We start from the raw sequence: 12,406 nt of genomic DNA, 5'->3' as shown, positions 1-12,406 counted from the left end.
GCGAGCGGGAGCACGCCACCGTCCGCGAGCGCGCCGCCTGCGGGGAGCGCGCCACCGTCCGCGAGCGCGCCGCCTGCGGGGAGCACGCCTCCGTACGCGAGCTCGCTGTCCTCCACGTACAGCTCGCTGTCCTCCGCGACCAAGCTGTCCTCCGCGAGCAAGCTTTCATCCATGGTCTCGCTATCCTCTACAGGCTGGCTGTCCTCCCACAACCACGATGGATGGATTTCATCCATGGAGATGTACAGGATGTGGAGGAGAAGGAAGAGTGGGATGTGGAGAATGGGAAGCTGAGATGGGACCGGTGGGCAGGAGAGGAAGAGGTAGGCGTCTGGCTGCCTTGGGAAGACGCGAAGGACGTGCATGGGAGAGAGAGACGGGAGTAACTGCAGGCACGCATGCGAAGTTGGAAAGGAGGGGCAAAATTGAAAAAAAGTGCCAAAACCTGCTAGTACGCAGAGCATTGAAGGAAAAATCGTTTTTTCTAATACGCAAACTAACGAGGACCGGAGGGAGTACAAGTGTGCGACCCTTTCCAGTCTGCGTTTCCGGTGCCACATTTCCCTCGCGAATCCGGTTTCTTGGGAATATTCTCCCGTATCTACCCGCAGTCTCCAGTGTCAGCACACCTCAATGATTTGTTGGAGATATAAATCCGCGTCCCTTTCTTTCTTGGTTCGCTCCGAGAAGACCCTGAAGCCGCCGCCTTTTCCCGGAATCATTCCTCGGTTCGGATTTTCTTGAACTTCTGAAGGTGGGAAGAGCATGAGGCCGTGGGCATGGGTGGCGGCCGTCACATGGATGGCTGCCTGCTCCGCCGCGGCGGCCCACGGCGAGCAGCCGCTGTCGATGATCGCCGTCGAGAGGACCACCCTCGCCGTCGACGACGCGGCGCACGTCAAGGCGTCCCCTGCGGTTCTTGGACTGGAGGGCCAGTACAGTGGATGGGTGGAGGTGGAGTTCTTCCATCCCGACCCCTCCGGCGATGACTGGATCGGAGTCTTCTCTCCTGCCAATTTCAGGTAACAGCAGTCCAGTAGTATTGGCTATTCTGCTACTACTTATCATCCACATTTACACGTTACGCAATTGCAGCACAAACTCAACAGTTTTTTCGGACATATTCAGCATGAACTTAATGCATTCAGACATATTTTGGATAGATTTCTTCTGTCCCAAGTTCAGAAAAAAATCAGTTCAGATGGAGTACTTGAAATGGCAAAGCATAGGATTTGACTCTGTTCTGTTTCTCTTGTTTGCAAATTTTCAGTGCCGCGATTTGTGAGCCTGAGAATAAGAGGCAATATCCCCCAGTGCTATGCACAGCACCTATCAAGGTTGGCCGATTCTTTTCCCGTTCCGTTCAACTGAGATTTGGGTTCTATGTCGAATGTCTGTTGGAAGACTTTCGTTCTGAACCTTGAGGTCTCCATGCTCTTTTATCGCAGTACCAATTTGCAAAGTTCAAGAATGACGGGTATAGCAAGTCTGGAAAGGGCTATCTGAAGCTTCAGCTGATCAACCAGAGAGAAGATTTCTCATTTGCACTTTTTTCTGGGGGTCTCTTGAAGGTAAAAATGTACTGTAGTAGTTTCTGAACTTGTCTGCATGAACAACAACTCCGCTGTTATTCTGAAGAAACATTTCTTCATATTTCTCAACTCTGAATCCTTTTTACCAACTTGGTCACAGCCGAAGCTGATTGCTGTCTCAAACAAGGTGACGTTTGTGAACCCAAAGGCGCCTGTCTACCCACGTTTGGCGCAAGGGAAATCTTGGAACGAAGTAAGCTTTGCTACCAATCTGCAACTGAGACTGTATTAGGATGTGCTATTTCTCAAACCAAATGTGAAACATCTTTTCGATAAGAACCTACATTTTATAAAAAGAACATGTGTTACACTATTACCTGATAAATGTGTTCACAAACCTAAGAATGTGACTGAATTAGTACCATTGTAGATGACAGTCACTTGGACAAGTGGATATGACATCAAAGAAGCAGTTCCTTTTGTTGAATGGGGTGAAAAGGGGGGACGCCGGTTCCTTTCTCCAGCCGGGACATTGACATTTGACAGAAACAGCATGTGTGGTATGCAGTATGCCTCTGTTTCCCTGTGTTCTCTTTGAGATGAACATAAGCTAGTTAAACTTGAGATTTTAAGATTGTAAATAGAGATGAGGATCTGCTATATTGTACCACATGCAGCATTTACCAAGCATATACAATTCAAATGCAGGTGCACCAGCACGAACTGTTGGTTGGCGCCATCCTGGTTACATTCATACTAGTTACTTGAAGGATTTGTGGCCAGACTCGATGTATGTGATCTTTTTTTCCTGTTTAGCCCCTTCTGAAATAAGGATCCATCCAGGTACTCAGCGAACATGGTTGCTGCAACATTGCAGGTACACCTACAGGCTTGGCCATAGATTACCAAATGGTACCCGCGTCTGGAGTAAGTCATATAGCTTTAAGGCATCACCTTATCCTGGACAAGATTCTTTGCAACGGGTCGTCATATTTGGGGACATGGGGAAGGTAGATATATGTTCTTCCATCTCTATCCTAGTTTGATTCATATAGCAATTTGGGCATTTTGCCGGTGCAATGGTTCTTCTTTTCTGACAAGTTTCTTCAGGCAGAGGCAGATGGTTCCAACGAGTACAATAACTTCCAGCCAGGCTCGCTAAACACTACTAACCAGATCATTAGAGACCTGGAAAACATCGACATGGTGGTCCACATCGGGGACATTTGCTACGCGAATGGTTATTTGTCGCAGTGGGATCAGTTCACTGCACAGATAGAACCGATTGCTTCAACTGTGCCATACATGGTTGGCAGGTCTGTTCAGTATGAAGTTTAAGAACTTTCGATATGTTGTTGCCATATATTGCTTAATGTCTAAAAGATCTAGCATTTTCGCAGCGGTAATCATGAGAGGGACTGGCCTGGAACTGGTTCCTTCTATGGAAATCTTGACTCTGGTGGAGAATGTGGTGTTCCAGCACAAACTGTGTTCTACACTCCTGCTGAGAACCGTGCAAAATTTTGGTAATCGTGGTAGTTAAATATGGGCATACAAATTCCTTCATATAGAGTTCTGAAGTTTACTTGTCTTAAGAAAAACAATTGCTGACTGCTGACACAACGTATATCCTTCTGTAGGTACGCGACTGACTATGGCATGTTCAGGTTTTGCATTGCTCACACAGAAGAAGATTGGAGGCCAGGGACCGAGCAGTACAAGTTCATCGAGCACTGCCTGTCGTCTGTTGACAGGCAGAAGCAGCCATGGCTCATCTTCCTTGCACACCGTGTTCTAGGGTACTCATCCAACTCTTACTATGGATTCGAAGGCACATTTGAGGAACCGATGGGACGAGAAGCGCTGCAAGAGCTCTGGCAGAAGTACAAAGTCGATCTTGCCTTCTACGGTCACGTCCACAATTATGAAAGGACATGTCCGGTGTACCAGGTGTGTCCCTAACTAGCATTTGCATGAGATCAAATCGTGTAATTTTGTAGATGGAAAAGTAAAGTTCCTTTATATACTACTATGGCAGCATCTGATAAAGTACAATTGCCGGTAATGCTACAGTACAAAACTAGCGGTTTTGCAGGCTCAGGTTTACATTCCTATTACAATATCACAAGCCTGATTGCAATCTGTGATTTGTTGCAGAGCCAGTGTGTTGTTAACGCATCAAATCACTACAGTGGCCCGTTCCAGGCAACGACGCATGTGGTTGTCGGTGGCGCCGGTGCCAGCCTTTCAGACTTCATCACTTCAAAGATTCAATGGAGTCACTTCAGAGACTTCGATCACGGTTTCGGCAAGCTCACGGCTTTCAATCATTCATCCTTGTTGTTCGAGTACAAGAAGAGCCGTGACGGCAATGTGTACGATCACTTCACGATCTCGCGCGACTACCGAGATGTCCTTGCCTGCTCCGTTGACAACTGCCCCAGGACTTCACTGGCTTCCTGAAGGTCCAATACTTCCAGAGGGGGGAAATCAAATGGATGGGTGGATACTAAGACGAACAAGCTAGTTACTGTACATAATTTTGTAGTCGCGTCAATAAATGGTTTTGCTTCAACAAAAATAGCACAAGGGTTATACTAAATTCTGAATGCATTCTTTTGGAAACAGAAATTCGGAATTTGTTTTGTTCTTGCTTGCTGCTGGATAGGTGTAGCATGTTGTATAGTACGATTGCAAGGCTCCCACTGTTCTGAGAAAATCAAAAGGAGGACACCAATCATGAATTTCTGCCAGGTCAAAATTACACTGTGATGTTTCTCTATGAAAAGAATCAAATGCAATGTATGCATGCAATTCCTTCAGAAACCTGCAATTGCTGTCTATTTTTAAAGCTGCGTGGTGCAAACAGTACATCCTGTGTGGACCAGAGAGAACCCAATCTTGTTGTGTGAGGACAAGGAGAAGTCCAACTAGAAACAAAAAGGCCCAACAATGCCAAAACCTAGCAGAAAAAGGACATTTCAGCTGGCATTTTCAAAGGATTCTCTTCCTAGCAGCAAAATGCCATGGATCCATCGCCAATCAACATCTGATGTGCCTCTCTTTCCCATGAGACCTCCGCCGTAGTTCGTTCTTGAATTCTCTGCCATATCTGGGTTATCTTCTTCGTTTTCGCAAACGCAGTTTACAAAATTCTTCTTCCTCAAGGTCTGTAAAACTTTATCGTTAAAATCGACAGCATGGCCCTGATACAGATGCTCACTGAATTGTTGAAAAATCTGGCACCATGCTGTCCACACATGCTGTCAAATTGCTAGCACAGATGTTAACTGGAGCATTGAAAATTTACTGGGTATGTGTGAACAGGTGGTCCTAAGGAGTAATAAAATTTGGTCCATGCATAATAAAGCTGGGTACTTCCATGCCATGATATAGGATTATGATTATTAATAGCCGTCAAGGTGCAGGTGCAGATGCCCAAACCCTAATTGAGCTTCATTAAACGTGGGCCTGTTTCTGTGATGGGATCAATGAGTTTAGATCACAGATCAAGACAGTTAGACGGCTGAGATTCAGGAAGACTAGGAGACTATCTTCTTTTCTGGGAATGGTGTAAAGGCCAAGCATCCCTTTCGCATGTACCCCAGATAGCAAGTCCAATTCTTGGACACTGTAGGGACAAGATTTTTCAAAGGGATGTGTCAGAAAAAGGAAAAAAACTTTGTTTTCCTTATGAAAGGTAAAAAACAAACACAAAACCATTGTTAAGGGAAAGGGATACACCAATAAATGGACAGAACCTCTCTGAATCTTCTTTGTGGTGTAGATCAACTGTAGGATGAAATGAAGCTTGATCTTTTCATGTACTCATATGGAAAAATTCAGGTAATAGTTAATAGAGTTGAATAATATTCTACCCTAATTGAACAAGTTATTTGAAGGTCATTCAACATCTACAGTAGCATGAGCTAAAAAAACATCTAGAATAACATTTCATAGGATTACACTTCTTATACCTACATAAAATTTCACAAGGCCAAACCTTGCTAGATATAAAAAAAGTGTAGTTTCGTTACATTTTACTCTTATTTCTCGAGGCACAAATATTGCGAGATGACAGTCACACTAAACAACAAACAACGCGAAATGGAGCAAGCATAACAACATGGTATGTTAATATTCCTACAGGACATTAGTGTAGAACAAATCCCTACGTCCATCACTAGAAAGTTCAATGCTCACGTGTAAGCAAATTATCAAGTAGTTATCAACATTAATTTAGAAGATTCTGACCCTTTGACGTTGACACAGTAAACATCGAAGAAGATTTCAACCCTTTTGGTTGAAACCTTTTTAAGGCCGACATAAATAAAAGTTGATATATTGTTGCCTGTAAATAGCTTGATTTTGTACCGGAGTCATATAAGTTGAGATATGTATAAAAATATATATAAAGTAAAATACGCATTTATTAATTGGAATAAGAGCAAACATAAGCCACCAAGAATTTGCTACTGGATCAACTCCGTCGACACGTGAACCTTGACGATGATCACACATCAGTTTGACATGGAGCGACAAACTCACAGTTTGAAATGGAGTTACAAATTCAAGAACAAGAACTAATGGACGGTGTCGTGGATTTGTCACGGCAGATGTCCTAGCGAAAGGACTTAGTCGTGGAGCCATCGCTACGAGTTTACTTGAAGGGGTTAAAGCGGACACAAAGACACGAGGGTTTTATACTAGTTCGGCCCCTTCGATGAAGGTAAAAGCCTACGTCTAGTTGCGATGGAATTGATGTGGTCTCGATGGCTAGGGAGCAAACAAGCTTCGCCTAGACTCGAGTTGTCGTTGTCCCCTGAACCGCCGCCGGGTTGTCCCCTTATATACACGGGTGACGCCCGTCGGTCCATAGAGTCCCAACCGGTCCATACTCGTATCCCGGTTGGTATCTCTCTGTTCCTAACTTACAATACAAGTTACACATCAGGCCGGTTTACGGCTACAGGTTCTAAACCGGCTACAGGCCTTGGGCCTTCATCTGTTTATACCACTAATGAAGTTATCCCGGCCCAAGCAGGCCGGTTCACGCCTAGTGGTAATATCCCCAACATTAGGCCCCAGATTGATTTGAACTGGTTCATGTCAATCCCTCACAAAATCTGGTGTTTGGACATCTTCGGGTAATTGGTAAACCGCCGTGTCGTCATCATTTCTGGTTGCTGTAAGCCGGCATGACGTCATCATGAAATTTTATCATTTATAACGCCCTCTTTTAACAATAGCTCCTGGATCCGCGCGCTTGACCTAGCTCTGTTGCCTTATAAATAAGACCGAAGGGTCATTTCTTTCCCTTTCCCTTCGTCCCTTCTTCTTCGTCTTCCTCGCGTCGCCAGCCTTGGAGCTCCGCCACCGCCGTCGACCTCTGCCTCGTCTTGGGCCGCTGCATCAACCTGAACGTACCAGAGCATTGCGGCATCTTTCCGCATCTTCTCCGTTCCCGGTAAGCTTTCTCCTCTTCTTGACCTAGATCTGTTCTTAGGGTTCCATGTTCGTGCTGTGTTCGTCGCATGCTCATACCTGTTTTCTGACCTTGAATGAATCTGTGAATCCCTGCTGCGTTTAGTAGTAGTCTTTAAGCATCCACCTGTAGTTTCTCATCTAAGTCCATATATCTCTCGCACATACCCGCTCAATGGTTCACTTCTGTTTCTGCCTTACTCTTCGGAATATTTTCTGTTTTTGTGAGCTCGCTGTAGATCCGCGGCTGTGATAAGATCATGTGAAACTTGTTTCTGCATACCGAGTTATCCATAGCTTCAATTTCTTCCGATGCTTAGATCAGGCGGTTTAACTTATCATAGAAAAAAGTTACTAAACCGGTATGTACCATTAGTCCCCTGGTTGAACCGCCAGAATCCACATGATGCCGCATTGTGGAAGACCGGTTTATAGGTACTGCCTCCGGTTTATCGTAGTTTAGATCAACACCTTCTTTTACCCAGCGTGTTCTTGAACCGGATCACCTATTTCTTGTAGATCTCGCCATGGCCAAACAAGTGTATGAGTGCAATTGGGTTCCTTCTCGCGTCACGGAATCACAGTTGGACGATCTAGTCTTGATCGGCGCTTTAGACAGTAAAGATACGATCCACTGGAGGGTTCCTGGAAATGAATGTCCTCCCACCCCCCAGGAAGGAGAGGTTGTGGTCTTCGCAGATCACTTGGCCCGGGGCTTCAAACCGCCCGGCTCTAAATTTTACCGGGATGTGTTAGCCAATTTTCAGCTCCGTCCACAGGATATTGGCCCCAACTCTGTTACCAATCTATGCCACTTTCAAGTGCTCTCTGAGGTATACCTTCAAGAGGAGCCTTCAGTTGAGTTGTTTAGAGACCTCTTCCATTTAAACCGTCGCACTGAATTCACCGATGGCCCCAACACTGAATTGGGCGGTATGGCCATTCAGAAGAGGAAGGAGATCACTTATCCCCACGTCAAACTCCATACTCACCCCAAGGAGTGGAATGCAACTTGGTTTTATTGCAAGGATACCTCCCCTGACAATGAAAATCCCTTGCCTGGCTTCCGTCCGGAACGGCTCAGCAACACGCACCCTTTTCCACAAAGACTAAGCGCCAAGGAAAGAATTAAATACGCTCCGCAACTGTCCAAGCTCCGAGCTTTTATGGCCAACGGCTTAACGGGAATAGATCTTGCACGCTGTTGGATATCATGGAGCATACTGCCTCTGAGCCGGCGCTCCAGTTTGATGTGCAAGTATACTGATAGTGTCGATGACCCACTCCGACATACTAAAATCCAACTCCCCGATGATGAAGTCACAGAATCTGTAAAAAAGATGCTGAATGAACCGGAGCACCTCTGTGCTCAAACCGGTCTGCCTCCTTACTGCACCACCAACAAACCGCCAGCGGTAAGATTTTAATTGCTCTATTGTTGAACCGGTTACTGCTTTATCTGTTTGACATTTAATTACTGCTGATCCAGGGCGATAATCCGTTTTGGAGCAAGAAGCTTTCGCAAGACAAAACGGAGAAGGCAGGGCGGCCAATCCGGCCCAAGACCAAGGTTATCAAGAAGCCATCTCACAAGAGAAAAACCACCGCTTCATCTGATCCAGCTATTGATGACGATGTGGGTAACCCGGACCTTGAGGTAGAACTTGACTCGCTTGGCTTATTTTTTACACGCCTTATTGATGATGATGCTTGTCAGGACGACGCTGAAGCCAGCAATGCGGAATTCGTTGAGGTAACTATTCTCTCTTCCGATTCAGAAATCTTGCCTTTGCCAAAATTTCGACAGGCAAACCGGAAAGTTAAATTTTCTCATCCTCTTGCTTATTTGGATCCTAAATTTCTTATGAAGACTCAGCAACATGAAGCTCGCCGCACAACCCGGCACAGTGGCCAGGTAGTTACCTCCACCGGTTTACCAAACAGTCCGGTTCGAAAACGCCGCTCCGAGGTCTCTGACCTTTTTATTGATTTAAATCCTAAAGCGGGTTTCTTCCGTCAACCTCTTAACCCATCCGACTCCGATTATCAGGTTACTTCTCATTCATCTTCTGGTGAATCGTCGGCCACTCAGCTGCCACCGTTAAAAACGGTTCTTGGGTAAGCTAAGCTGAACATATGCTTCCAGTACACTATGTAATGGCTTATGCTTTTCCTTGACTCTTTGATTTTCTTTCAGGGCCAAACCTAAACCGAGCAAGAAAGCCCGCCTGGATAAAGCGGCTGAAGAAGATGTAGCCCCAGAACATGACAAAACGCCAGATCTTGAAGCATTTGCTCCTGAGGATATTCCCAATGATCCTCCTTTACAAGACGATGCTATTCCCGAAGAGAGGCCTATTAATACTTCAGTCTCTGCTGACCCGCCTGTCAGCTCCGTCCGGATTGAGAAATCCCACAGTCCTGCTGACAAACCGATCACACTAACACAAACCGGCGAGTCCAAAGATGATGATGTTGTGATTACCGGTGTAGGCCGCTTTGAACCCGGGAATCCTGTCACCTTAACCAAGCATACCATAAAAGAGGATTTTTCCGCTCTGAATAAAGAAAAATGGGATGTTGAACTGGAGACATATGCTGCTCTGAGTGCCCAAGATCTTCATTCCGGCTATCTAAACCGGCTTTATACTAGCCGTGACTGTGAAGCTGGTCTGGTAAAAATGATGAGGGATAATTTGAGGTAACTTACTTCTTTACTGACTGCCTTTGCATCAATCCTCCTAGCCCCCAAGGGTCGGTTTGTAGCCTTCGTCAAACCGGGACTTGAATATGATCCTCAACACTTTTGAAATCCATTAATATAGCCCCCAAGGGCCGGTTTAACTTAGCAGAATTAGACCGGGGCTCCAACAGAAAACTACCCTTAGAACATAATTTGAGCAAATAGCCATTAGCCCCCAAGTGCCAAGTTGAATACCTGTATTGAGCTTGGGACTTTGCAATCTAGTAACTTTTGAAAACTGAAGGTTCATTAGCCCCCAAGTATCAGGCGTATAACTTTGTTATGTGGTTGATACTTCAATTTCTTGGACCGCTTGTTTAAAGCTAAATGCTGTCTGTATGCAGGCTGAGGTGAGAATCAAGGAGGACCGGATTGCTGATTTGCAGGAGGCCTTGAAAACTCAACAAGCTGAAACAGACAAGGCAAAGGAAGAATTAACCAGCGCCTTGAGCACCGCTGAACAGCTGAAGGAAGGCTTCAAGAAAGAGCGGGCTGATTGGGCCACTGAGAAGGCCGCTTTAACCAAAAGAGCGGAAAATGCTGAAGCTGCCCTTAAACCGGTGGCGGATGAACTGACGTCCGTAAAGCGGCAAATACACTCCATGACCGCTGCGATCTTTGGTAAGCTCCTTTTAACTTTTGTGATAATTTGAACCTGCTGCAGCGTAAATCCGGTTTGAAACCGTCCCTATATTGTTGTAGGCACACGCATCGGGCACTTAGGAAACGATGTGCGGAAGAAACTGAAGGCTGCCTACACCTTAGTGGAACAATTATATACCGGAGCCCAGCGGATCATCACCACAGCCTCTCATAACAACCCGGCACCTTCTTTAATCCAGGACACTCTTAACAGGTTGTCGATGCTTCCGGCCCGGATGGAGGAGCTGAAGAAATCTGCTGCTCGAACCGGAGCTATTAACGCCTTGATCCGGGCAAAGGCATGGGTGCCAGATTTCGACCCTGTGGAAGCATCTCAAGGCTATCCCAGCCTGAAGGAAGATGGCTCTGAATTCAACGAAGAGGATTTAAGGGCAATAAACCGTGCAGTGCGCCCTCTGGCTTGTCAGCTAGCTGAAGAGGCAGACTTGACGCATTATCAAGCACAATACAATGACCAGAACAAGCGAGTGCCTGCCCCAACTCTTGAAGCGGAGAATCTGATCCCTCCAATCCGTAAGCACACTTACGCTCCTGATATTGAACCGTCTTCCCTGATACATGAAGAGGCTGTTTTCCAAGCTTTAATGGGAATCGACTGGACCACTGTTGATTTCCAGCCAATGGGTAGGGACGAAGAAGCTGAAGCGGATGATGACGAGGAGCAGGCCTAAACCGGGAGCCGGTTTGTATAGCTGTCCTTGGAATCTTTCCAAAATAACAAATGATCTTTATTCGGGCACCGTGTTGCCTTGTAACAGGATAGTTAATACTTCTATCTTGAATATGCCTTCGTGCATAAGTACTGAAGCTTTTGTTCGAAAAAACCTCCATTCATATTTCCTGCAATCAGAAAAATTTGAACTTCGGTGGCGGTTATACCGCCAGCCGGTTTATGATCTTGATATGTGTATCAGTAATGTAACAAATAGGTGATACAAAATACCTGCCATGTTTTGGCATGAAGCTGGTTTAGCCAAGCTTTGAAGCGGAGGTTTTATAAACCATTACCGTCAACAAGGGGGGAGAAAACAGCTCCCGTATAGACCGTACTGGGTCAATATAAACCCCCTTGTTACTCCATGATGTTAAAAGGAATCCAACAAAAAACTAAGAACAAACAAGCCATGAAAATACCATGGAAACCAAGGCAATGATAAAAACCGTTTGCAAAAATATGCTATACTGAGCTGATCAGATGGTATTACCATGGTCGGACAGGACCAAGCCCCCAATAGGAGTGACAATGATTCAAGTCAGCCAGGTCCCCAAATGATTCGTGGCATATATGCCAGATCAAGAGGCGTGGCAATGGTTCGGGTTCGACCAAGCCCCCAAGTGATTTTGTGGCCTTAGGCCGACCAAGAGGCGTGACTGGTTCAGACTTGACCATGTCCCCAAGTGATCTGGTGGCTGTCGCCTATCAAAAGGTGTCGCGTTGGTTCGGACACGACCAAGGCCCCCAGTGATATATAAAAAGCAAATGTCAAGGGGTAAACCGGAGTCCGCTTTAAAAACAGAGCCACTCCATGTAACCACGCATGATAAGAAAGACAGAGACCCCGCTTTAGCTGAGGCTCCGGTTTTATTATATCAAAGATAATATATACACTGTCATGATATGTACATAGATAGAGCCGATGGCTCAAGTGTAGTAAGGCCGAAGATGAGCTATATTCCACGGCCTGTTGGTCTCCTCCTCTGATGTACGTGAGTCTTTATGCTCTCGAATATCAATCAGATAGTACGACCCGTTGTGCAGATTCTTGCTGACCACGAAAGGTCCCTCCCAAGGTGGGGATAACTTGTGCATATCTGTTTGGTCTTGGATGAGCCGAAGCACCAAATCTCCTTCTTGAAAAGTTCTGGTTCTAACCCGGCGACTGTGATAGCGACGAAGATCTTGTTGGTAAATCGCCGAACGGGCAGCTGCTATATCACGCTCCTCGTCCAATAGGTCCAAAGCGTCTTGCCGTGCTGTCTCATT

At 45.8% G+C, this 12,406-nt stretch overlaps 1 protein-coding gene across 1 annotated transcript; it reads left to right on the top strand.

The window, feature by feature from the left end:
- Positions 1 to 648: 648 nt before the first annotated feature.
- On the top strand, positions 649 to 4,285 carry LOC123102517 (probable inactive purple acid phosphatase 1). Its single transcript, XM_044523904.1, has 11 exons — positions 649 to 1,022; positions 1,271 to 1,337; positions 1,449 to 1,571; positions 1,693 to 1,785; positions 1,963 to 2,092; positions 2,241 to 2,322; positions 2,410 to 2,542; positions 2,643 to 2,848; positions 2,933 to 3,058; positions 3,173 to 3,482; positions 3,690 to 4,285. The coding sequence occupies exons 1-11, from the start codon at positions 766 to 768 to the stop codon at positions 3,993 to 3,995; spliced, it is 1,833 nt and encodes a 610-aa protein (XP_044379839.1). The 5' UTR covers positions 649 to 765; the 3' UTR covers positions 3,996 to 4,285.
- The last annotated feature ends 8,121 nt before the right edge of the window (positions 4,286 to 12,406 follow it).

This window comes from Triticum aestivum, chromosome 5A, assembly GCF_018294505.1.
Source record: "Triticum aestivum cultivar Chinese Spring chromosome 5A, IWGSC CS RefSeq v2.1, whole genome shotgun sequence".
NCBI classification, from domain to species: Eukaryota; Viridiplantae; Streptophyta; class Magnoliopsida; order Poales; family Poaceae; genus Triticum; species Triticum aestivum.
This window is presented reverse-complemented; position numbering and strand designations above follow the sequence as displayed.

Bases quoted from the DNA above. Each gene is read 5' to 3' on its own strand.
- LOC123102517 (XM_044523904.1), top strand. From the start codon at position 766: ATGAGGCCGTGGGCATGGGTGGCGGCCGTCACATGGATGGCTGCCTGC. The intron at 2,093-2,240 runs GTATGCAGTATG...ATTCAAATGCAG, and splicing joins TGACAGAAACAGCATGTGTG to GTGCACCAGCACGAACTGTT. The intron at 3,059-3,172 runs GTAATCGTGGTA...ATCCTTCTGTAG, and splicing joins GAGAACCGTGCAAAATTTTG to GTACGCGACTGACTATGGCA.